The following is a 26,467-nucleotide window of genomic DNA, read 5'->3' as shown; positions in this document are numbered from 1 at the left end:
AATACCTTGGATATACATGTTCTGTATTCTTCAAAATAAACAATATTTTGACTGTCATAACAACATAGCTGAGGGGATTATTTTTGTGGGTTTTCATCTTTCATGATGGAAGAAGCCATAGCAGAATCCCTGCCCAGCAGATTAATAAATTCTTATACTGAGGCTTAGACAGAATCAAAGTTATACATCTCAGTCTTGAGCAAATCTCTACAGACCAAGAGCTCAGAGAGCCATGAGGAGCTTTTGTCAGCATTCCTAGGAGTTCACTGCATTGGCATTCATCTGTTCAGCTATTCCCTTTCAATATTTCTGCTGGGGGAGGACAAGCAGTTCAAACAGTGCACAACTGTCTGGGAACCTCCTCCTACCCACCCGCCTGCCGCTGGAGTTTGGAGCGAGTTCAAAGGAAGATGCTGTGACCCACACAGCCAGCACAAGCTTTGCCTCCAGACAGATGTCAGCTCTGCCATGGGAGGAAAGGAAGGAAGCAACCCTTCCCAAGCCATCCATCACTTAAACATCATGAACCTGAAATTACCAGCGACTGCCAGAGAAGCATCTTCCTGCAGTAGCCACTACAGCACCCCCCGTGATGATGCTACCACCGCTGGTTTTGTCACTGCCCTCTTCCCTGCAGATCACTTCTCATCTGCAACCAGCACCTAACCAAACACTGCCAGTTTCCAGAGAAGTGATGGCAGATCAAAACAAGTGAGCTCACTAGTTAGGGATATATGAGATGCACATGTATTTGGTTTGCCCAAACTAAAGGCAGGTTAACTCCTTCTAGTGATTTTACAAATGTCTATGTGTTGGAATGTTGGGGGACACAAGATAGATGATGGACTTTGGACCTGGTTAACATAAGAGATTTGGTAATAAGATGCCTTGGCAAAAGCAAACAGAACTTTGAAAATTAGACCTGGATTGCAAGAAGATTAAATCAAATGGGTTTACCAGAAAAAGAAAATCCCATTAAACTCTGCAAGCAAGACATGTTGTTATATGCATAAGTTTGTGTATGTGATTTTAACCTAATCATTGTAGTACACATTACTAATCTCCCTGAAATAGTATATAAGTATTTGTATCCCACAATAAAATCAGATTCTGATCACTGAGTCAGTCTCTCCGTCTCTCTCCATTGCCAACATCTATGGTGCCTTAAAAAAGAAGCCCAGAAATCTGAAGCATAAGAGCTCTTGTAATCTTAATACAAAGTTTCCAGTTGAATAGCCTTGTCCAAAAATGGTGACTGAGAGAAATAAAAACTTTAACTGGTGCACCTTAGATTTCAACTAGATTGTACAGCATATTTTCTCCCCTGGTGCATATTTTCATTCCCATATTCAACCTTCAGGTCTCAAAGACCTAATGATTAGACAGCAAGTGAATACCAGCTTCTCTGAGGTCATGACCTGTTCAGTCCTCCAAGCCACATGTCTGACCCACACAAGCTGTGCTTTTGTGACCTGAGGAGCCCTCCAAAACTGCAGATTACAGCAGCAGAATACAAAATTCAAGGAAGAACCAATAATTCAATTTCTTGCATATCTGTTCATCATGGTATGGATTTATGCCATTTAAGATTATTTTTTAACTCCGCTAGTGATTCTGGGAGTCCACAATTCATGAGCCCTGGTTAACAAGTGGAATACAGTCCAGAGAGAGAAGGTAAGCTTGGCCTCCTAGAGCTGGTCCCTCTATGCCCAGGCTAGAACAAGCTAAGCAGAGTCAACTTAGCTATCCTGAGAAACAACCATCCATCACTAGGATACAAGATGGCAATCATTTGGCAAAAATTCATAGCCAGTGAGGTCATGACCGGGATGTTACACCTGTGAACTTGACATAGTGATGACCAAAAGGACAACCCTTCCCTAGTCATAAAGAATTTGACTTTCCTTAGACAGAAATCTCTGAATCACTGTGGTGACTCAAAGTGCAGCCTATCCCAGCTCGGAGCCAGCTCTGGCTCAGTCAGGCTGGGATTAGTATGTGTTCTTTATTCCTACCAGCACTCGTCTGCTGAGGTAGAGCTGCCACTGTTCCCTGCTCAGACACCCCACGCACACACACGCTCCTAGGGGGTTTTCTGCTCCTTGGGGAATTGGTCTTTCTTCTTTCTTTCCTCCTAGTATCTGACTGTGCTTCCTGTCAGCTGGGTTACCAATTATAAATCCCTTCTGAGCAGGCTTACATGAATAATGGATTTTGTGGCTAAGTGGAAAAACTGAAAAGCTAGAGATTTAAAAAAACCAACCTTTTAGGTCAACCCAAAGTGATAACATTTTGGGAAGATGGCATAAGATTTTAGAAAACAACTGTTCAAGGCTGACCAAAAGCATCACACTCAAACATTAGTTACAGAAATGATAATTAAAATTTGGAACTGCTTAACCCTTTTCTGAAAGACATTTTCTGTAAGTTAGATGTGTTGATGTAACATTGAAACATTTCCTTTAGAAAGTACTTGTAAAAGAAACACTCAGACAGTTACAGAAATGTTTTCCCTTTTGTTTTTGAATAAAGCTATTTACCAAATGTATCTACTGAAAATCTGCAAGTCATCATCCCAAAACTTCACTTTACAGCAAACATTCTTTCCTAAAAGAAGCTTCCATCTAAATCTTAATGTTTCCTTTAGAGCATTTTTTCTTCCATAAATCAGTAGTGATAGCCAGGAAGACACCGGCCAAATAGCTCCAACAAGAATGAGACTCATCAGTTACAGTGAATGGTTGAATGATACCCTGTATTTTCAAGATCCTATTCATCCTGACTGTCTCCAGCAATCCTACCTCCTATCCTCAAAATCCTTATGTCCTGAGGATACAGGTCAATTTTTCAAATCTGTTCAGGATTTTCCCTGAAGATTTGACTCTACATCACCTTGAAACAAAGACCAATCTTACTTAAAATTTGGAACAGCAAGACACCTAACATTACTGCACGGCTGTCAGGCAGCACTGCAAGCCACTCCCACCCCAAAATCCCCAGCAGAGTCATGTCCCTAACAGCTACCTGATTTCTTACAGCAAGTTCCTGCTTGGCTGGTCCCATCTGGCTTTGCCCCACAGCAAGCACCCCTTGCACTGACACCTCTTTCCAAAACAGGCAACAGGGAGACTTTGGAGAGCGTCTCCTTGTGAGGACCCCATGGATCTCTCCCAGTGCCTCCTGTCCCACAGCAGTGTCATTTGGAAGTGCTTGATTCAGGATAGAGGCAACTCAGATAGCAACACCTGATTTTGCAGAACTTCTTCTCTGCAACATCTGACATTTTTGGCAATGGCTGTCACCTCCTCCTCCCAGCAAATGGGAAAGAGCAGGATGACAGAAATTCTTAACAAAGGACGGATGTTTCTAACACTGAGAAAACAATCTTTCCCATCCCCCACACCAGTTATCTTAAGAAGTTGGTAAATTCTTTTAGCTGGACATGCATACCTTCAGCATGCAAGATTTCAGCCTCAGTGATGGAATGTAAATTTGCTGGTGGCATAAAAAACTGAAAGTAGATTTAGAGTGCTAAGAAACACGCAGCTTTAATAACAAGCATAGCTTGCTGTGCCACCTTTTAATAAAATATTATCTGTCATCAAAATTAGCCAAGTCTCTTAAAAATTCAGGCTTTGTGGTCTTATATTTCTGCTCCCCCGCAGTCTGCTCCTAAGCTCCAACTGTATCCACGTATAATCTATGGCTGTTTTCCAGAATCAAGTAACTACTCTTTGAATTGTAATCTCTTTAAACAAAGTTAGAGATTTCTGCTTGGCCAGCTGCCACTTTCCTCTGCCATTTGTATTTATAATGTCATCATCATGGACCCGATATGCCGTATCTGGCATAACCAGTATCCTCATCTGCAGCCCTACAAACAGTATGAAAAGTGTGACAGATGCAGAAATGTTGATGCTTTACACATGGGCTGGGCAATCAATTTGTGCAGGTGTCAGGGACAGTTGGAGGGACAGGGATGAGGAAACCTCACCCCTGTGATTATGATCACAAGCCCAGGTGAGCCAGAAGACTCTGTGATGGACAGTAATGAGGAAAAGAAAGAGAATTAGTAGTGCTGGGAGGAGGTGCACAATGGAGATAAAAAGAGGCAGCAGAGAAGTAATGCTCAAAGTGAAAAAATGAGCAAGATGAAGGGGAGGAAACAGCAGACAAATTGAGAGAAATAAACATGAAATGGTGAAAAGAAACAAGGACAGGGAAAGAGAGCCAACACGAGATGAGAAGGGAAGAGCACTGAGAAGTGTTTATATGGATAGATGCACCAGAAGCCAGGACATTGGAGTGAATCCCAAACAGCTGTCATGGAGGAATCTGCAGCACATCCACACTGCTGGAGAGAACAAGAACAGCCAAGGGTCTTACCGTGAATTTCTTGTAGAGCTCATAAGTGAGGAGAGGGTTGGGCAGTTCCCTGAAGTACAGCTTGCAGAGTGACCCCACACAGTGGATGTCCTGGAGGTAAACTTCCCTTGTCAAATCTGGGCATTGGTCAGAAACAAACTCTTGTCTGAAACAATATGGAACCATAACAATATGGGTGAATAAGAGCTGTAGCAGGCCAGTACTCCACCCTAAGTACTCATTTACAGCTAGAGAAAAAACAAATGGGAAAGCAGAGATGTCTCTTCAGGCTGGCCCAGACTGCATCCCAAGTTCAGGGCCTGAGGTTTCAATTAGTCTCCATTATCCTAAATGCAGGGAGCAGACCTCAAACTGATATAAAGAGATTGCTTTGTCCCAAAGTGAGAGAGGGCAACTCAGTATTTGCACTGAGACCCTCTTTGCCTTTCCCACTAATAGATGCAGAGGGAGACATAAGTTTTTTTGAGCTAATCCCTAAAATGTTGTTTTCTCCTGTTAGCAACTTCAAAGACAGTTTATCTTCTGCATCAGTGTGGAGCTCTGTTGGCCACAGTCTGTACCTGAGGGACTAGCACCAAAAAGGTACTGAGCAATGTCCCTGACACTCCCAAACATTGCCCTTACCTCAACTTCTGTATGTTGGATGTCACTCCTGAGAGCCGGTAGATCCCATCCACGATGCCATGAGTCTCAATGAACTCCGCACAGCTCTTCAGCACATAAGGGACTACGAGAGGAGAGCAAAGCAAGATGTCCAGTGAATACACACTGACAGCTCCCACAAGTCACCACAGAGGAAACAGTTCCATGAAAAAACAGCAGAGGCTCTCTGTGGATGCAGGGAAGGGTACAGCAATGAAAGAAATACAGGGCAAATCAAAAATAGCCCCTGCAAAGTGGCCGTGAGGATATGCTGTGGTTGTGCCATGCAACGCTCATTGACATGTGACAATGACTGACCCTGAAGTCAGAGTAACATAGCAGAAAGAAAGGTAGGGTTTCCCTCTCTTCCTTTTTCTTCCAAAATAAAATAAAATAAGCTTTTTCATTCTAATTGAAAGCATGTGGTAAAGCTTGAGGTCCTGGGAACCTCCACCCTCCTCTGTATAGAGCTCCAGCCTTGCTGAATTGTGCCAAAAGGTCTCATTGGCTTGGATAAAAATCAGAGAAGCATTCACACTTCCATATAAGCCTACATACCCACAGTTTAGTGCTCATAAATCCCACTGAGGGGGTATAAAGTTCAAATATTGACTAGATCTGCACACTGACAAAACCTGACATTGGCTTCAAAAGAACTCCATCAGCATAACTAGACAAAGACTTAACCAGTCTTAAAGCTGAGAGGAGCCTGAGGCACAACATTTACATCCAGACTTGGACCCAAAATATATGTTTATTTTTTCCCCATTATATAGGTATAAGAACCCCCCATTCTCTTGGTCAGATCAAGGCTCCCTGTCCCCAGTACTATAACAACCCAAGCTATAACAATAACAGTAAGAAAGCCCTTCCTTATTAGGTGCTAGAAACTACTGTGTATTTAATGCAATGCTTCACACAGCCATAGGCACAAAAGTCAGTAAATGCACAAGTCAAAAGTTCCCTGCTGTAATGCTGACTCTGCTGCACTGCACATTTCAAAAGCTGTATGGAGAGAAACCAGCTAAGCCATAGATTTAACTGGAAAGCCAGGCATAGCAATTACTGCATCTTTGTGACACCCCGGAGACAATGCCTCTGGCTGGACCTTCCCTAAGGCCTTCTGCTCAAAGTTCAGGACTATAATGACATATTAACATGTGCTTCATCAGATGGCATCCAAAGACAGCCCTCCAACGACAGCCTGAACAAAAACAGTTAATAAATTATTATTTTTCTTTATTTTATTATTTCTCATGGGAGTCACTGAGGCCAGAGCCAGCTTATGGGTGGACCTGTCCCTGCCAAGCACTGCAGGGCACAGGCTGTGATGAGAAGGGCTCCAAGCTTGCACCCACCTCAGGGACACACTGCTACTGAGCCAGTCAGTCAGGGAAGGGCTGCCCTTCTGCCTCCTGACTTGCAGAGGGAAGTAAAGAAGAAGTCCTTTCATGTGTCCCTTCTCTTGTCATTTGGCCAACCCAAACGCAGGCGTGCACAAAGTCCCAGTGATTACTTGGAAGCCTGAATGGTCCAAACAGACTAATTTTTCTCAGCCAAAGGAGCTTCTCCAAAACACCAGGGAAAAATTGACTTTATGGGTTTTTTGAGGAGGCACTCATAACATGGGTACATTGGTCATGGTGTGTCACACTCAAAGCCCTTGTGCTGATTTTCAAGACCCTCAAACTGTTGGGCAGAGCTCATGGCACAGGCCCTAAGCCTAAACAGTGTTCATGAAACCATGGAATTGCAAAGAAAACAACTGAAGTCTAGCGAGTGAAAGCTTTGTCCACAACAGTCACAGAGCTATGGTATTCTCTCCTCATGGACTTTGGAGGGGAAGGTGCAGCAGAGCCTTCCAGAAAGGAAAGAACCTGGGAAGCATTCCTTTCAGTGCATGCAACACCTACTTGCTATGTGCACTGAATGGTGTGGAAGGAGACAGAGCAAAAAAAAAAGCACTACATTTCTTTAATAATATTCCAAGAAAAGTCCAAGTGACACATCAAAAAAAGAGGACCTTCCTATCTCTGAGTAAGTCCTGATTAACTGCAGTAGGGAACTCAGATCATATGATGATGAGAATGCTAAAAAAAAAGAGAAAGATAAATTACTTCAGGCCTCATTTCCATTTCTGGAAAATCAGGCTTTAACATCTTTATGGCAGAAGCTATGCATACATAGCATATTAAAATTTCCTTCTTGGTAGGGGTCTTGGAAAAAATGATGTGTAACCAGCAAAAATGAAAGTTAGGCAGATCCATGTCCATCTCAGATCTGTCTGGGTGAGGGAATAGAAACCATTGAACTCCATGCAACCCAAAAAAAAGAATTAATTGAACAGAAAACATATTTGATCACGACAGCCACATGACAAGATTTTTCTAAAGGTTAACAGTCTTTCATGGAGACAAGCCTCATATGATGGTGCCTGGCTCCCAAAAAGTGGGGTACATGCACAAAGCATGCTTTATTAGATACTTTTTAAAACCTCAGTATTAAGAATAAGAAAACCAACTAAAAATGCAGATAGTGATATTTGTTGTGACTAATTTGATCTCTTGAATGTAAGACCTATTAAATCACACCGTTTTTTGGATGAGTTCTAAGTTTCCTTGGAGTAAATTAGGTCAAGAGGCCTCAGGCAGGTAAGCAAACCCCCTATACAGAAGAAGAGAGGCTAGATCCGTCTGTTGAGGACGGGTAAGCAAAAAACACAGGCCTGAGGGGAACAATCTGTAGCAAAGGTATAAAATTCAACCCATTTTTAAAAGTAGGTGAAAACTGCACAGCAGAGACAATGTATAGATTGCAAATAGGCAATATACACTGAGCTCTGCCCGTATCTCTTACTGCAGCCCTGCATTTTTCCTTGCTTTTCCAACCCTGGGCTTCTCATATATCTCTGCCAGTGCCCTTCACTCATCATGTAGAAGATTTCCTGCCATACCAGGTCTTTGGCTCATAAGAAGAGAAACAGTCCGTTATGCCAAAATTTGTGGCAGGTTTGTGATGTCAAAAAAAAAAAATCCCATAGAGGACACTTTTCACTTGCAACTGAAAATTACAGACTTCGACCTCAGATCCCTGGAGGTGAAGGGACTACATCGACTTCCTGCAAATCAAGCCCCTAAATGCAGCACTTGTATGGAACTGGAGCACAATAAATGTTTTCTTTGAGCAGGACCTGTAGCTCTGGCGTTCCTGAGCAGCTCTGATCTCTACAAAGCTTAGCCTTTTGGGCTTTTGGGGGTGGTGAGGTTAGTGCAGCAGTGAGCAGCTCTCTCCCACTTCCAGGAGTTTCTGAGCTGGTAGGATTATTTCAGACGTGGCTCCTGATGAACTGAGGCTGGGAACAACCCTGAATGGAGGAAGGTACAGGCTCTGGTGTGTGCTTTACAACAGGTCTCTATCAGAGTCACAGGGCTGGGTGTCTCCCAAAGGAAGATCAGACGTGGATGGGGATTTGCAGCAGGGACTGTACGTGCAGGCACAGAAAGGAGATGGGGGGCAGGGAGTCCAGTCTTGACACTCCTATAATTAACACTGTGCTGGAAGCTTAGGAGGCTTAGGAGCTGGAAGGGGCAGCTGGTGTCACACAGACCCTGCTTGTTCTGCCAGACAGCCAAACTGTCCTCATTTAAAACTACAATAGAAACCAGATGGAGGAGGACGAGAGAGCGTGGAGCAAGGCACCAGTCAGAAGGGAAATTGAGTTATAAACACTCTGCACACAAAAGACAATACTTCTCTTCCCCTAGACAAAAATAAACCAGAAGGGCAGTCACAGTAACTCATTCCACTGTCACTGGGTATCACCTCCAAGTTCAGTGTGCACCTTCACCAGGGTCTTTTCCAAGACAACAGCCATGCCACCTCCTTTACAGGTGTCTGCTAATCTCGCTGGGTCAGGCACCACTTCTCCTCCTTCTGATCCCCACAGCTCCCAGTGGCAGCAGTGGGCACTGAAATTCCCACCTCACTGCCCTCCTGCCTGTCCCTTCTCCTGTCCCTTCCCAGCCATGGTGCTGCCACCCACCAAACCTCCCCACCAGCAAGCAAGGTGCCCATTCTTTGCCAGCCTGACAAAGGCTTCATCTGGCACTGGACTGAGCACTTTGGATCCCCAAGCAGCCCAAGCTGGAGAGGTCACTAAGAAAAGAGGGAGTGACCCCATCCAGTGACCAGTGGGAGGATGGCATCCTGGCCTCCCACCAAAGCCAGCAAAGGGCAAGGAGGATGCTGGTCCAGAAGGAGATGCAGGCAATATCCTGTGGCTTTCAGTGCCACATTCCAGAATAAACTCTGAGTGTCCGTGGGGTACAGAGGGACTCAGGGAGGAGGTTGCTGAGTCAGACACCCTACCCAGTCAGTGTAAATAGTGCCCAGTTAGACAGTAAGTCAGCTAACCTGGACTGGGCCATGTGCTCAGGGTGCACTGCACTGAGCTGGACTGAATAGCAGCACACTGAATTTTCTACTTTATCCTTCTGTTATTTTCTCAGACTACTCCTTGTAAGGATAAGCACTGGTGACAGACATGCTCAGGGCCTCCTTGGTAGTTGGTTTCTGCCACATGGTGGAGGTTTTATGTCCTCTCTAATTTTATTTTAATTTTAGTTCAGCTATTGGGAGAATAAATGAAAACCTTTCATTTCACCTGAAACACCAACTTTTTGATTTTTGACTTGCAGGAAGTAGTTTGGATTTTTTTTTCATGTCTCCCAACTATGAATCCTGCACCATAAAAAAAAAAGTTTTAGACATTTTTATTTCATTATAAATATGATGAAATAAAAATCATGGTTGATTTGTTATACATAAGTATTTTTTAAAATTGTCTTCAATTACCCTCAATAGTAGTGCATGCTTCATATCATGCTATGTCAATACCACAACAATAAAGGTGAAAAGTCTCCTGTTTCAATTTAAATGACTAAAATAGGAAATACTTCCTTTTAAAAAGTGTTTCAGTCTGTACTAAGCGAGAGTTGTTATTTTGTACAAAATAATAATGAAACAGAACAAACTAGTATATTCAGTTGTCCTCCTAACCACAGGAAAGGAACAACATTGTACAAATGGCAACATACTTGATCATCAGTATCTCTGATATGATATTTTTCTGCATTTCCTGTCTTTCTACTGTAAATCACGAGTTTTAAAGCTGATTCACTATATTTTTTTTTCTTTTTTGCTGACATGGCCCGAATTTCACTAGGCATAAGGTTGGTTGAGAAACAGACTTGAGAGCAGATGAAACAGTGCTCTCCTCCCTGCCGCTTGCCCAAGCCCTGGTGCAGCACATCAGTCACAACACCAGATTTTCTCCCAGTGCATTGCCCGAACCAGTGGCAGCTAAGGATAAATCCTGCCTTTCCACTTTCCCTTCCACTATCTCCTTGCCAGCAGCAGCCAGGGATGGAAAGGACCACAGCATCCATGCAGAGGGTCTCTCCTGCTCAGAGATTAAATTGGCAGAGCTGGGAAAGGGGATGGTTTGCCCTGTCAGGACATTAATGCTACAAGGACAAAGCTTCAGTTTCCAGAATGTCTGTGCATACTTTTCACCAGCACTAAATTCATTTTACAGAAAAAAAAAAAAATTCCAGTGTTGAATTTGGCTGTTAGCTGTGGCCAAGCTGCCACAACCCCTCCAGACACGCACACACCTGTATTTGAACAGCATGAGACAGTAAATAGCATCAAACAGGCTTAAAAACAAACCAGCTTGGTTTGTACAATTCACCTTGGCTTTTCTCCTTTAGTTGCCATAAACACAGTTTAAAAGGATGAATGGTTGGCACCAAGGTGATCCTGTCCACATGGACAGCACAATTTATTCACTGTGTAAGTCACACACTTCATGTGTTTTTTCCCCTCAGCTTCTGTGAGAAATGGCCCTGCAATGTCACAAAGGTTATCACAACAGTGCCATTCCCTGTGATGAAAGCACTGTCCTGTCACGGTTGTGATTTGGTGGGCAAAAATGTAGGAAAAACAGATCTCAAATCTGTCAGATGCTGCGAGCCATCACCCTCCATGGCCTGCGTGGGAAGTGGAAACACTGAGTGCTGTTTGGGATGTGCCCTTCTGATTTCAAGCACACACATTTCAACACAACCTGCAGGCTCACACATTTCAACACAAGCTCCCTGCCTGGAAGTTTGAGTGAAGCCAATGGCACCACCATCAAGGATTTTTTTTCCCCCATTGATATTGTACCCAGCTTACATCTAACATATCTAAATAAGACATGTAGGAACACCTGATTTTCAAGAGCAGATCTGACAACTGTGATGTTTGAAGCAGGAATGAAAAAGCCCTTAGCAGACCCAGCCAGCTTACAGACAGCACACATCAAAGAAAGCCTAAGAGAAAGCACTGCCAAAGCAGCCAGTGAATGCTGACTCTCAGCCCCGGCAGTCACTGTGCCCCTCTGAAATGTGACTTCACCTTGACATAGCTGGCAAATTCTGTCACGCAGGCACTTTTGAAAAAGGTTGTACTAAATACTAGAATAGTTTTGTTAGGAAAACATCCTGCTGAGAATTTCCTGCAAAAAAAGGACCAGATAACAGAACAGGATATCTCCACTCCTAGCTTTTATGACTCTGTGGTACAACCACCTCGGAAAACAGTGGCTCAGGTTCTGCATGGCAGGTCAATGAGCTGTGCACGTCCTCAGCTAACCATTCAAATCCTAACAACCCTGATCCACAGCAGATTAGGGTGGATATTGTACAGCATTTTGTTTACCACATCACAAGCAATCAGGATAAATAATTCTGGAGACGGGAGTAACTGGACAACTTATGCTGTGTCTGGGAATGGACTTGGGTGTACGTATAGAAAACATCAGAATAGGTGCATGTAATGAATTTGGAGCTGCATGTAGTGAATTGACCTCTGTCTTGGTAAATGCCTAGATACTGTGATGATAAGTAAGCTGTAAGACAGGAATTCTGCCATGGACCTTGATTCTGGTGACATGTACTAAAACCAGTAACAAATCCAAAGGCTGCACCAGCTGATGGAGTGCAGGAGAAGGGCGATGCCAATGCTGCAGCTCAAGGGATCTGGGAGAAGCAACCTGCCAGGTAAGAGCCCAGGTAAGTGTTGGGTGATGGAAAGGAAAGCCAGCAATGTAGGCTTCATCTGAAGTCTCTTGAGAGCCTACTGTCTTTCATCCAGATTGATAAACAAGCTCATGGCATGTTTTCTGTATCATGCTTTCCTTTCTTCTTCTGCTCTCCTCTTAAGCATAGAAATCCAAGCCACGCTAATCCACTAACTTCTGGCAACAAAACTGCATGGACTCCATAAGTTTCTTCCTCCTCTCACCAGATTTTGATCTACATGTTTTCATTTACAAAAGCTTCAGAAGAAATTTAAAAATCAAGCACATCTTTTACTGGGCCTGCCACCTGATATAGACCTCATTTTCTTACAGTCCCAAAATTACTCTGGAGGCAACCTGTAAGCTTTAACACATGCTTCTTGACTGTTGCAAGGGTGTAGAACCCAAAATCTCCCTTGACACTTTGAGATTCCTACATGGGATTATTAGGATTCCAGAATCAGAGGAGCAGCAAATCAAGGGGATCAATGCTCCCTACCTGAGTATCAGTGTTAGTTTGTCCCTTAGTTCTTTTCTACTTGGACTCTAGTGTGCAAGGCAATAGGGATTCCAGGTTTCTCTTTATAATACAGACTTTTGGGGCTGTTAGAAGGAAATTCTGAGTGCTTAGGTCTTGGTGTGCACCTGAAAAATACCAGTGACTAGGTAAACAGTTTTGAAGTCCTTTGTACTGTGCCCTTCACAAACACCATCTCCATACACTGAAATCTGTAGCAATCCTCAGAGGATATGGAATATGCCTGCAGTTTCTGTGTTGCCCTGTAATGATCTCCTACTGCTTGACAGGTCCTTACTTCACTTTTGTAGTGATGGCATGGTGGTGACAAAGCAACTAATTCCAAATAAATGCTATTGGAAGGCTGCAGAAGAGACAGGATGAAGCAAGGAACTGGGCTATCATCTCAGGAACACCCTTGCTACAGCAAAGTGGGCTGCTCTGCAGTTCACTCTGCTATTCTTTTCCAGGAAATTTCTGGAATGTGCAATTTTCCTTCAAATGTGCAAGGAGAGGATGGAGGTCCACCGGCACTCATGGTTCTCCTTCCATGCTTGCCACACATTCATACATGACAGCCACTCCCACGCTTTAAAGCACACATCCAGCTGTGCCAGCTAACTCAGGATGGCAGTGCCAATGAGCTCAGGTGTGTAAAAGGGAGAACAGGGGCCCATCACCCCACTGAGAGCCCAGGTTATCATTCAGTAGCAAGGTACAAACTAACAGAGAAGCTGGTCCTGGACCAAGCTCTCATATGAAAGAAAAATGGCTGAATCTCACAGAACTTACTTATATCTTCTCCCTTCTTTTTCTTTTGCCCTCTGTCACACTGATGGACTGATGCAGACTGACACTAGGTTATGCAGCAATGTTCTTTCACTCAGGCCTCTCCCTGATCTTGCCTCTAGGGCTCTCCTAGTCAGGAGTGGTACAGCAATTTCCAGAGGTTATTCCAAATGGGCTGTTTTACAGACAGTCAACAACTTAGGGCAAAGAGCAGGAGAAATTGTTGAGGATCATTACATATCACAGGAAGACAGATGAGGAGCCTGAATGCAAACCCATAACGGCTGCAAATGAGAAGTGAAAGGCAAATGAAAACAGACTTTTGCTAAAAAGTAAATAAGGCTTTATGATGTCAGTCTGATTGAAAACAAACATGCAAAGGCACTAGCAATAATCAAGCATTATAATTTGTAGCCAAGCAGCATCAAATCCATTCCATCTTTGCTCAGTTGCTGAGCATATATTTAGACTGAGTGCTTTCATTGCCAGGTTGCCTGGGCCTGACCCAAAGAAACACACTTATACAAAAAAATCCCATTGGACTCATCAGTATGTTCCACAAAAGAAAATAAGATCAATTTGTTCTACACCCTCTCACCTTTTACTGTGACATGCAAATACTAGCAAAGGAGGTATACAAATGATAGAAGCATTTTCACCAGCTTTACAGGAGCACAAAATGATGGTGTGAGTTTCAGCACAGAGTGGAGAATTAAGACTTCTGCTGACAGTGGAAGGTCACCTAGAAATGCTCCCCTCAACCCTGCTCAGAGGAGGCTGAAAACAGGTCAGTATTTCTTTGGAGAGGATTAAGCTGTGGGTGACTGGGATTGATGATGTTTTTCAGGTGAAACAAGGGGCTGTTCTACCCATCCTAAGTCATGCCCTAGGATTACGATCACAACAGTCTGTGGGCTCAGTTTCCGGGTCTGAAAAACATGGGGAAAATTCTGCCAGAAGCAGCATCTGATCAGACACACGTAACTCTACACAAAAATAAATGCATATATCAGCAAATAAATGTGTATACATACATATACAGAAGTTAATATATTTTTACACATACAGCTATATTTGTTTATGTATGTATGTGTGTGCATGTGTGAGGTTTCATGTGCATTACCAGGAAATTCTTCTTAGAGAAACAGATGGGTTTTATTGAGTTGTCAATCAAAGCCTAACAAAGTCAAAAGATGTGAAAGTCATGCTAGGCCAACGTCATAGGTTTGGGGGACACATCATGACATGCTGGTCCTCCTGCTTGTTGCTGCTGAGGGCTTTGCTGGGTGAAGCACTCACCCACAGCCAAGGAAAGCTGTTGGTCTGGGGGACTGTTCCTCAAGCATGCATGGACATCTGCATCAGCAAGTCCAGAGCCAGTCTCAATGGACTGGTTTCACTCAGCAGTTTAGTTAAGAAGGGCAGCCCATGGGATATGGATCATGTTGGCTACACCTTTTCATCTTCAGAGGCTGCAGTACTCTCAAGTGTATTCTTACAGCCGAGCTCACAAGGATTTTGTTTTCCTTTCCATACACCAGGGAGGGTAAAGAGCTCAAGAAAAAGCTGCTGAGCAGCCTGGCTCAAACATCTGCATGTGGTGCTGCTCCTTCAGGGCTTCTTGCAGAAACAGCAGGGAGCACAGCACTGCTCCATCTGCCAGCCTTGTGGCACATCAGTGCTCACATATGTTGCAAGAGGGCAGCTTGCTCGCTCTCCAGAGCTGAGAGAATCAGCAAGGACAGCAAAGGAGGCAGAACAACATTTGCAGATGGTGTCACAATGCCCCCGAGCCCTCCAGAGGCTGAGCTGGGCTAGGATTGTTTAGAATGTTTCCTGCCATGCTGCTTGTGTCTGTCCACCTCCACCTCAGGACGTCAGCACACAACTACTGAGATGCACCCAGAGGACGAGGAATGGTTTCTCCAAGGCTAAGCTGCAGGGACTGGACCTCTGCAACTGCCTGCCAGAGGTGGAAGGGCATCAGAAATAGAAACTAATTCTGTCAGATGGTCAGTGATGAAAGGAGGCACAATGTTGCTTTTAAAGACACTAGTAAAAGAGGAAAAGAAATAAAGCTGAATAAAATATTCAGCATGATGGTATCTCCTTACTTCTCAAGAAGGCTTCCATCCCCTCACCTAGTAAGGACAAGTCAGGAAAGATATCCATCTACACAACACTTTTCTTTATACTCACAAGGCCCTTCTGCTCCCAGTGGTAGCACTGTCCCCATGTCTTTCTGCACAAAAAATCCTCCACAGGGGATACAAGCCTCTCACTCCCTTCACCTCTCAATAAATATGCTTGCCAGGGGTTATCAAACTAAGGGTCATTCTCAGTGCTAACAATAGGAAAAAACCCAATATCAAGCAGTTACTAAAGCAGTAAATCTAATCACTTGGCAATTGTGTTCCTCGGTTTCCAAGCCCCCAACAGATTCCCGATAAATTCCATATTTCACACTTTAGTTTGTTTTCCATTTTGCAAAGGGCAGGCTCTGAAGCTGTATGAAGAAAAACAACTTTCCTGCTCCCCCTCCCCCACTTTTTTTTCCCCCCCATGCTATCTGTGCTCCAAGTCAGGCCAGGTAGTGCTTATCATTTCCTCTGCACAGCAAACACCAGGGTGCATGCATTTCCTGCTGGCTGGTCCTAAACTGCGAGCTGACATTGTTTTCAGGGCCCCCCTCTCCCAGAGGCAGGAGCAGCTCTGCTGCACAGCTCTTCCTGTTGATGTCAGGCTCCTCTTCCTCCTAAAGCAAATGGGCTTCCTGACGGCATCTGTGTCCTTTTCCATGAGGACTAGCAGGAACCATTTTCCTACCCAATGGCAGGGAAAAGAAAAAAAATAGTGCTGGAGAAAGAGATGTAATAGGGAGGAGCAGGGGTGGATGGTTTTTTTCCATACTTTTTCCATACTTTTTTTCCAAGTAGTCTTGGAGAACATCTGGGGTCCCTCTCAATGAGGAGGAGGGAGAAGAGATAAGAGGTCAAAACAATACAGTTATGTCTTAGGGATGCTGGTATTTGCAAGTAGCAAATAAGAAAATCACTTATTAGCAGAGAACATCAGAGACTAATTACAGCTGCCGATTTCCCACTGCTAAGGAATGCAAGCTCACAATAGAACAGCTACAGCCACAGCCCCTGCGTTCCAGCAGCACTGTCATAAGCTGTGGGAAATGCCAAGACCTTTACACCAGACTATTGCCTTCCTTTTTATTCTCTCAAATGGAGGAATCACTACCACTGCCAGTGCTGTTTCATCAGCAGTGGAGAAAATGGGCGACGAATGCGCAGAACACAGCTCACACCGAGCTGAATCACTTCAGCTCCACAGACTGCCACTGTGTGTGTCACTGCCACAGAAGAGAAGAGGAAACCTAACCAGACATCATTTCAGGCCTCCCCCAGCCCATGGTACTCAAGGTTTGCATTGTCCCATTAGAGAAGCCAATGGGCTTGTCCCATCTCCACCAGGAAGTCTGCAGTTTGCTGCACAGTGTAAGAAACAGACATGGAGCCTGTGGCTACAGGGACACACAGCAGGGCAGAGGGTGAGGAGCATAGCCAGAGGGTAACAGTGCTGCCTGCCCTTCACAGGATTTCAGCCACAGGGGTCCCATGGCCTCCCTCACAGAGCAAGGAGTTGGGTCCCCTTAGGACATGCACCCCAGTAGGAAAGGGTTTCCTTTTGACTGGGGAAATAGAACCCCCCCCAATAGAACCCCCCAGGTATATTTTCTATACCACATCCATACCACTGTAGCCAAACAGGTGGGGTGGGGAGGGTGTTTACTAAGGAGTGCACAGTAATAACCAGAATAGGACCTGTCCCTTAGCAGACTGTCTAGAACTAGTGCTCCTAATGGTCCTCTGGGATGAGTCACAGGTGTATGTCAATAAAATAAAATATATTGTTATAATGTGATTTGCTCCTTTTTTTTCCTATCTGTGGCCTAGTCACCTTCCTGTGACACTGCAGTAAAACTAAGCAAAGGACTATACCTCCAATTTCTGCCCATAAATTGCCACAGAGACCAACAAAATTATTCCAGCTGTACGCAACTATCAGATGTGGCCCCAAGTCTGGCAGAGCCAGCAGAGCTGAAAGAGAGTGAACTGGTGCTTAGTTTTTCCTCACCAGAAGAAATTCTTACTCAAGGTGCAGTTGCAAAATCTTAAAGGCTGGTGAGGGTGTAAGACACAAAGGAAAAAAAGCCCAAATACATCCTCCCAGCAGGAGCTGGCCAGGGCTGCTGAAATTGGCAGTGCTGACCCTGGAGCAAGGCACGGAGGGTGTGTTCCCCATGGCTGGAGCCGTGCCAGTGCTCACACACCACAGCGGGATGGGGGACCAGGAGCTGCTGCAGGAGCAAAACCGCCCTTGGCTGGAGGGTGGCACAGGAGACACAGACCCCACCGAGCCCACATCTTCCTGCCGCCCTCTCCCCCTCTCCAAGCACCGCCTGCTATTCGTGAATGAATTACCTCAATCCCTCTTAAGCAGTGTACTGACCAGGAAAAGGGCGTGGGGATTATGAATGGAAAAATCCTTGAGTCTTTCAGCCCTGCAGTGTGGCTACAGTTACAAGGCAAACAGGATACCAAGCGGCATATGGGGAGGAGGAAGAAAAAAGGAGCAGAAACTCTAATGACCTGCAGGGATTAACTGAGGAGGAAGAACAAAGTGCTGGTGGTGAATAGGCACAGCTGGCCCAATGACCAGGAGAGAAATGAAGGCACACAGCAGTGGTCTGCACAGGGGAGGCACAACATCGAGGGAAAGAGCTGCTTCTGGGTGATCAAGGGCTTGTACACATGAGTGAATGAAACTGTTAGAGGGTATTACAGAGTAGGGAAAACCTCCTAACACTGAGACATAGTATCATGAAGAATTGCCTTCTCAGGGACAGGGTGGGAGGCAGGCTTCCTGGATATTCAAAATCCATCAGGAGGTTACTCTGAACGGAATGCCACTGAGACAAAGACAGAACCATCTCACCAGCCTTCCCATGTCATTATCAGGTGATGCCTTTTAAGCCACAGAAAGATTCCCTGGAAGAGTTTGCTGTGTTAAAGGAAAGCATAAGTGCCAGCACTCAGTACAGCAAGGGACGACCATAACCAGCAGCTGGAGTTTAAATTGGATACTAGAGCATGTGGGAAGAAAGGCCACTTGAAAATCATCCAGCTGAAAGATTTTCCAGTAGGAAAGTGTGCGTTTCACAAAATCAAAATGTTTCACCACAATGCATGGCTTCTGTTCAATTTTTCAACCAAACACTAAGATACACTCTTTCTAGAAGGTGAAATATATTTACTCCTTTATTGTTATTTTTAACTTAATTAAACCTTTTGGAGAATTTTTATTTAGGGGTAGTTTCTCCTCTTTTATTCCAGTTCTGGATGAAAGGAAATCTTGTGGTAGGGGAAGATGGAGTACAGTACAGTGCAAAAGAGGAACCAGCTCTAATGGTCATTGAGTGATATCATCAATGCCTGCCTAATGTTTGCTCCTCTCTGTACACTTCTGAGGATGGCAGCACTGTTCCTTGCAAGCTGAAGCCCAGAATATTGCATGTGTTTCTTGTCAATGAATGAGAAAAAAGGAGGTGAATGTCCTATGGTTTGCTTTTCAACCCTCAGGACACAAAAACCCCGTCTTGAAATCTTGCTTGTATGTCACGTCCCCCATTGTGAGGATAAAAACCTCAGCACAGCCTCACAAAATGTGCTTTGCTTATGTCAGCAAAAATCTAAGCCCTCAGCAAGGAGTCATGAATTAACAGAGGATAAGGATCATTCTCATCCCATAGGTGCAAACAGGAGGAACAGAAATTTTTTGGCAGCCTGAGTCATGTACTGAGATAGTGGAAGACCTAAGGTTAAGAGACAGTTTTCTTGTATCTCAACTCCGGGCAAACAGAAACTTACCTTCAAAAATTCAGAAGTTGGTAAAGCATGCAGAAATTGGAACTGGTTTGTCAGAATCACTGGCCTATAAAGTTGAGTTGAAAATCTCACACAAATGTGTTTTTCTGGAAGAGGATCAATTTGCCCCAAGCTTCCACCAATCCAGAAAGAATCTTCCTAACAAAAGTCCTATCCTAAACCTGAGCATATAGGTTAAAACCTCAGGAGATTTGAATCAGAGATAGCAGATCAGATGGTCAGAGAAACCTTTTGCATTGTTTGTCCTAGAAGTCAGTTGGTGCCATAAGACCAGAATTCAGTAACCCTTCCTGGGAATGTTTGGAATTGGTCCTGTGCTTTGTGGCTTGGTGTCACTTCTATAATTCTTTTCTTTTTTTCCTCTTGAATGGTTGTGTCATAGCTTGATACCACAATAATAGCAAGACTGTATCAAGGGGTCATCTATGGAGAAACTGCAATATTTCTGATCATTTCAGGGAAGGGAGGTTGGGGGTGGGGGGTGGGTGAAGAGAGGCCTGAATTCCTTGCAAAAGATGCTCTTTCTATTTACATATCAGTTATACCACACTTCTTGCCTTCCTTGTCTACTGACTTCCTCCATCTCTTCAGCTACCCATTGTTTTCTTTGTTTTATCTTTCATTTTAATTTCACAGCACACTCAGTTTTCAGCATAACTTTCTTTCCCTGGAATTCAGACTCAAGCCCCACCTTTGGGACCTGGATGGAGGTTTAAAATCCCTCCCCAGCAAAAAGGCACTTGGATCTGGCATTTACAATTCAGGCCCATATCTTCCAACTGCAGCTCTAAACTGCATCAAAGACTTTTGTTCCTAGCTTTTGTTCCCAGCCCTTGTTTCCTTCTCTGTTCCCTTGAAATGTCAGCAAACATGACGGCTTTGTTGGTGCCGTCAGGGTGGTCTGCCCGCTTCCCACGCCGGCCATGCGGATTGGCCAGCCATGGAGCAGTCAGCAGTTCACTGGGTGTCTCCTCTAGGATGTTGTTGTTCCTCACACCAAAGCAGTGGCCTGAAGCAGCAACACTGCCATGAAATCAACAGAAAACAAATCCACCTCCAGCTGCCCTGGCTGGCACAAGGACACGCAGACTGTTCCAAACCAGCAGCTGCTGATGCTACCAGGCACACAGGAAAACCATGCTGGGGGCTCAGTGCTCTCCTTGGATATTGGGATGGGTATCCACCCCTTCAGACACATTCCCTGCTTTGTCTGGAGGAAGAGTTCAAATATATGCCTTACTGCTGCCTCCTTAGCCAACTGACTGCAGGGCTATCAGAACTCAGATCTCATGCCTGTTCTAGCTCTGTTGACTTCTCTCAAATCCAAGGGTAGGTGTGTCAGGGTAGGGATAGGGTGGCCAGGCATATCCTGCCCCAGAGACCTCCTTAGATGCCCCCAGGACTGCTCTGAGATGATCTGGGACCTTCCTGAGCCATGTTGCTCCCTGTAAGATTGCCGGAGAGTCTGTGCTGAGCTGAGCAGGCTCTGCCTGACCTCAGGGAACGGCCCGTAAAATGTGTCTGCCTGCTGTCACAGCATCCCAGGGCAGAGCTCTTGGAAGGAAAGGGGAAAATAAGCTGAGGCAACTAGCAACCACAGGCCATTTCTTTCTGCCCCATCACAGGAAACATTTTTAGCCTGCACTGCCCAGTAAGAGTTGCCCTAGAATTGCTCCTCGGCTCACCTGAAGTGGTTGTGCCAAAAGGGATCTTCATGGCTTCCAGGGCTTTTGTCCTGCTCTCTTTCTGCTTTGCCCTCCAATATGCTGCAAAATTTTCATGGCCTCTCAGTTGTTCTGAAATAACATGTTTGGCTTCAGCCTGAGAAGGCTGAGCAGCGCTGCTCTACTGAACTTTCCTGGGAAGCATTACGGTGAGGATGTGATCCAATTTAGGAATGAGCTGAGGCTCTTCCTGCTCTCTGCTCTGCATCTCTCAGGTTCAGTTGATCTTTTCCTATCACAATGCTCTTTCCCACTCTTTATTTTCCATTAATTTCCTTCAATTACAGAAAAAGGGACCCTGGCCAAAGAGGAATTTTTGCTGCAAGTCTCACAAAAGATCATATTTGTCTGCAGCTTAGTTTCATTCAAGGAAGGTCATTCTGTGTCTAGCACACTCAAATCAGACAATGCCTTGTCTCCAGGTCTCCAAAACCTCCTATCCAGACACTGTCATCGAAGCTTTCAACTTGGACACTCCTCTGATCCATATCCAACCTCACCAAGAGTTTCTCAGTAATCTGAGAAGAGTTCTAGGCCAACGCAACCTACTTCTTTTGGAGCTGATGGCACCACCGCCTTCAATGTCAAATGCAGCAAATTACAACAGTCTACCTTCTGTTGACAAATCCACCTAAAATTTGATTCTTTTTTTTCATTCTTTGCATCAGTTGAGTTCTGGTGCATTCCTTGGACATCCTTGGAATTAAGTCATGGCTCACTCTGGTAGTAACAGGGAAAGTGTGGATGTTGCAGAAACACTTTGTCACAAGGGAGATTTGCAAGTATCCCCATCACACAGAAGTTGCCTTTGATCTGCTGTTTCACTAACCTAAATCATAAGCCCCTTTATGGCTGGGAATACTTTCTGTATATTCAGAGCTGAGTACTTCCATACCAGCTGGCTGCAGTATCCCAGATTTATACTAGTATCACTGAGGTCAGAGGCTGGCCCCATGCCATGCAGGCTGTGCCTCAGGAAGAGCTCAGTGGTAAAAGGCAGCATGCTGAAATGGAGGCAAGGAGTCAGAGGGCTACAAGGTGCTGGAGAAACCTTTCAGAGCCACAGTAACAAAATGAAGACACTCTTCTTCTGACAGCAAGAAAATCCCTTAAACTGCTTGTGTCCCACTGCGAGAGACTCTGTGTATGGAGTGCTTCAAAGGACACATGGAGTGATGAGAGCTCCGTGCTAGGGAAGGCTCGTGGCACAACATACAGACAAAGGGTTTGCTCCTAACTGGATCCCTTGGCTTGCACAGCCCTGCTCCATCCAACTTTGCCACACTGCTCTGCACAGCCCCTTCTACTCCACAGCTTCACACACCAGAGGGTGCTGGGCAGGGGACATTCAGTGAGGCCAGCTGTGCCTCTGGCCCACCTGAGCAGTGGATGAAAGGAGTTACAAGGAAACACATCAATACAAATCCATGAGGAGCAGATGTAGCTGCCAAGGCCTAAAGAACAGTGCCCTCGTCCCCTACGCACAGATGGCCCCATGTAGAGACTGGTTTCACACACAGCATTCAGGTCATCCCAGTTTCTAAGAGAGCTCTGGGCAGAGATGGGAGATAGTTGTATGGATCCTACACATAATGCACTTCCCTTGATCTGAAATGCTGGGCATGATGGCATGATTCAGCTGCATAACCTGGTTCATAAATCAGTTTGCTTTGCAGAATGCAAGCAGATATTTGGGGGGATGATGTCCTGTTGGACTAGGAATGGAAGGGGAGATGGCAAAGTGGGTGGGAGTCACAGTCAGGTGTACACAGGCAAGCTTGTCCTGCTCAGAGAAAACTAAGGAAAAGTTGCAAAAGATAGTGGTGTTCTCAGGAAATCCAGTTTTGAATCTGGCTTGCCTCACCCTGACCTGAGACTCCTTTATAAATTACATCAGGAAGGCAGCACTGGCCAACAGAACACAACAGCTAATCATAAAATGTGAAGAATATCTATTATGTGCTCAGCTAGTGACATTTTAAAGCCTATAATTTTTTGCATCTGCAGTCTCCTGGCCTGTAGTATTATTCTCTTTTCCCTTGGAGCCAAGCTAGAGACAGACTCAGATAAAAATCCTGAGATGAACACCCTGTATTTCAGGGAAATTGAAGTCAGGCGTCTGTACTTCAAATTCAGCCCTGATCAGAGCAATCTGAGAAGAGTAAGTTCAAGAAATGAACAGGGCTTCAGAGAGGCATCTTCATCTCTCATTTTGGCCAAGACACAGCAAAGGCTCCAGAGAGCTGCAGAGTGTAATCTAGCAGGCTTCTGAGATATGCAAAACTCAAATCCAACCCAAGTCAGCTTTGTGGGCCTCTAGACCTTGGCTGACAACAGGCACAAGGTCTGTTTCTTCTGACTTCAGGTTTTGTTGGGGAAATTTCTTAACTTCAGTTTGGTAGCACTTGGGTAATGTCCATCCTCCTTTACACAAAAGCCTGGGCACCCCTGATAGGAACCTTTAGAGAGGGTTTGAAAAAAAGCCATTGGAAAAACACAAATTCAGGAAACAGGAATGCTATAACCCTGCTAGTGCAAAGGCAAAAGCCATTGTGTGCACACAAATTTGGAAGCAGCAATGGCAAAAAACTTTGAAGGAAAACAGCAGTGATTTTTATTATTGCCTTATATGAGTTCAGAATGTTGCAAAGTTAAACAAAGCAATTATAAAGCTGGGTATTTAAAAATACCTAATGTTTCACAGTCTTCTTTGAGATGAATCAGGTATCCAAACATCTGGGGATTGCAACATCCATCAGGAAACACAGACAGATGAGACACATCAAGACAGGAAGGTTTAGGACTGCCATCGGAGAGACAAGGAACAGCAGGAGATTCCCGCAGCTTCTTTTGGGTCAGAAATGTTAGCTCTACATGAATGTGTACGCTAAACAAAAAGAGGAAGAAAAAGAGAGAGCTAAAAAAGGTTTTTGCAAGTCTCCTGCTGTTCTGTGTCTTTCTCACTTTGCTCTGATCTCTCTGTACATGTCACTGGCTGGCAGGATGACTGCTTCCTGATTCATGATTTCATATTTAATTCTTTCTATATAAAAGGAATTTAAAGGAAATTATTACAAATAGTTTGGCCACACTGCATCAAGTCACTGGAAACTATTTCTTTATCCCTGACATTCTCTTTTTCTTTTTCTCTCCTTTATTATTTTTTCCCCTTTAAGAGAAAAGCTAGATGCTTTCCTAAACACTTTCCAGACTTGAGCTATTCACAGATTGCATGTGGAAGGCAAATACAGCCCAGGCTTGGAAGAAAGACTCCCTCATGCTGGTCACCCCAGTAGCTTGGGGCATTGCAGGCGGTGTCCTCAGCAGTGTTTCCTTTCAGAGGGCTGTGGCTGCATGAAAATGCTTTGGGTGTAGCAATCCTGTGCTCATCCCACAGGCACTTCATGAAAGAGGCAACTGTTCCATGTTGGGAATTCAGAGAAACCTCTGGCCAGCAGTGGCTGCTGGAGGCACCCTGATTAAAGCCCCATTGTTTTGCCCACTCCAGCTAAATTGCTCCCTGATGAAGCCCCCGTCTGTCCAGTGGTTTGGGGAGAAGTAAATAAGTAAATAAAGTCGTTGCTGGGAATAACAAAGACTGGAGGAAGCAAGGAAAGAGGAAGCAACCAAAGAAAAAATACTTTAATGCACTACATTTCTCAAAGGCATATGTCCAGGAATTGGGTTTCTGGACTGTGTTTCTTTTGTCTTTCTGACTCCTGGATCTTGCTGTACTAAGGGCTTTGAGACACTAACAAACACTTTGCAAACACAAGAAGGGGTGTTGCAGGAAAAGGGCGTTGAGATTCATACTTAATCAAACTTCCTTACATTTTGATAGCTACAGTACTGCTGTACAAGTCCATCATCTCTTTGCCTTCGCAGTTCCCCACAGCCAACACAGCTGAGCCACACTTCAGGCCATGACCTGTATCCTGATTTTAGTATATGGTTGACCTGTTTCAGAGAGAAGAAAACTCCAGGCTAAGTTCATATTCTTGCACAGGTGTGTCTCGAAGGGGGATGAACAGAATGATCTAAAAACAGGACCTTGCTGGACATTGTAAAATCAGAGAAGTTTTGATTCATAGCACAGGCTTCCAAAGCAAAGGAAGCTGAAGCACCACATCCTTCAGCAGGTGATGAAGATGAGCACATTTAAACATTGAGACCTTATCCAAGCAAGGCAAAGCTGCTCTTGTCCACATCCATAGACTTTGGAACTAGTCAGAGACTGAAGCTCATTTTAGCATCAGTTAGGCACCAAAAGGGGAATGAAAAAATGTAGTTAGCTGATTTAAAAAACCCATCACTTGCAATGTAGTAACTCAATGCCATCTCCTTTGCACTTCATAAAACCAAGCTTGTTCCAAGAGCTGAAACAAGTCAGAAATTATTCTTTTACCAATTGCTCTGTCTCACTTTTGGGTAAATATCTGGAAGAGGAGTTTTGTATAACAAGCGTGGTCAACACTTTGAGCATGTTCCAGTCTATTCTTCAGCTGTCTGTACCCAGAACAGTGTTTCTTCCTCCATAACACCCCCCCTAACAAAGCTGCCACGATGTTGAATTTTCTTCCCACTTACAGCCCTCTCTCTTCCACCATTCATTAGCAGTCTCCATTTGTTCCAATACAGTCAGTTTTGCCCTCAGACTAGTTTTTCCAGCCGTCACCTCCTCCCTTTCAAGCATGTTGGAATTTCCTCACATGCTTTTCTCCATACTACTTTTGCCCTTATTCCCTTTTCCCATTCATTTCCTCCAGTATCCTTTTCCATTTCTCTGCCACACTTCTTTCCTCCCAGCTGTTTCTTTGGATGCATTATCATTAGCTTCTATCCATAAATTAAGGTTGGGCCTGGTCCCAAAACCAGAAAAAATCGAAGTTGCTTCAGGCAACTTGTAAGGGGCAGTCCTATCCATGAGTCAGTAATGAACCCATCCATGGTGTGCAAAGGGAAAGCTGTGTTATTGCATATTCTCCCTTCTAAATCAGAGACTATAAAATGAAGCCTTGCAGAAATTCTTCATAGCGTTTTTTATTTTTCTGCTTGGTTTATTTTCTTTTTTTTTTTTTTTTTTTTTGCAAGATTAGCAGAAGCAGCCTGGCCAAGCTCCAGTCTAGGATAATCTCTTCTGCTATTTCAGATCCATGCTGAATCGTTTTTTCCATTTCCTAAGCCCAGAGGTTAGATGGTAAATGGCTGTCATGTTCTCTTCAAAGCTGAATTGTCATGTTTTGGGGCAGAAGCTTTGCCAAGTCAGAACGAAGCATTCTGGGCACGTGATGCCACCCTGGTGCTCCTCACACGACCCTCAGAGGCTCTT

General features: G+C 44.5%; 1 protein-coding gene across 1 annotated transcript in view; it reads right to left on the bottom strand.

Moving 5' to 3' along the window:
* ARHGAP31 (Rho GTPase activating protein 31) overlaps positions 1-26,467 on the bottom strand; it is a 59,924-nt gene that overhangs the window by 19,510 nt on the left and 13,947 nt on the right. Inside the window, exons 2-3 of the mRNA XM_036389312.1 lie at positions 5,011-5,113; positions 4,387-4,531 (exon numbers count right to left, since the gene is read on the bottom strand). Coding sequence (XP_036245205.1) covers positions 4,387-4,531; positions 5,011-5,113 — 248 coding nt within the window. The remainder of the gene's footprint in view (positions 1-4,386; positions 4,532-5,010; positions 5,114-26,467) is intronic.

The sequence above is a fragment of the Molothrus ater genome, chromosome 2, assembly GCF_012460135.2.
Source record: "Molothrus ater isolate BHLD 08-10-18 breed brown headed cowbird chromosome 2, BPBGC_Mater_1.1, whole genome shotgun sequence".
Lineage (NCBI taxonomy): Eukaryota > Metazoa > Chordata > Aves > Passeriformes > Icteridae > Molothrus > Molothrus ater.
This window is presented reverse-complemented; position numbering and strand designations above follow the sequence as displayed.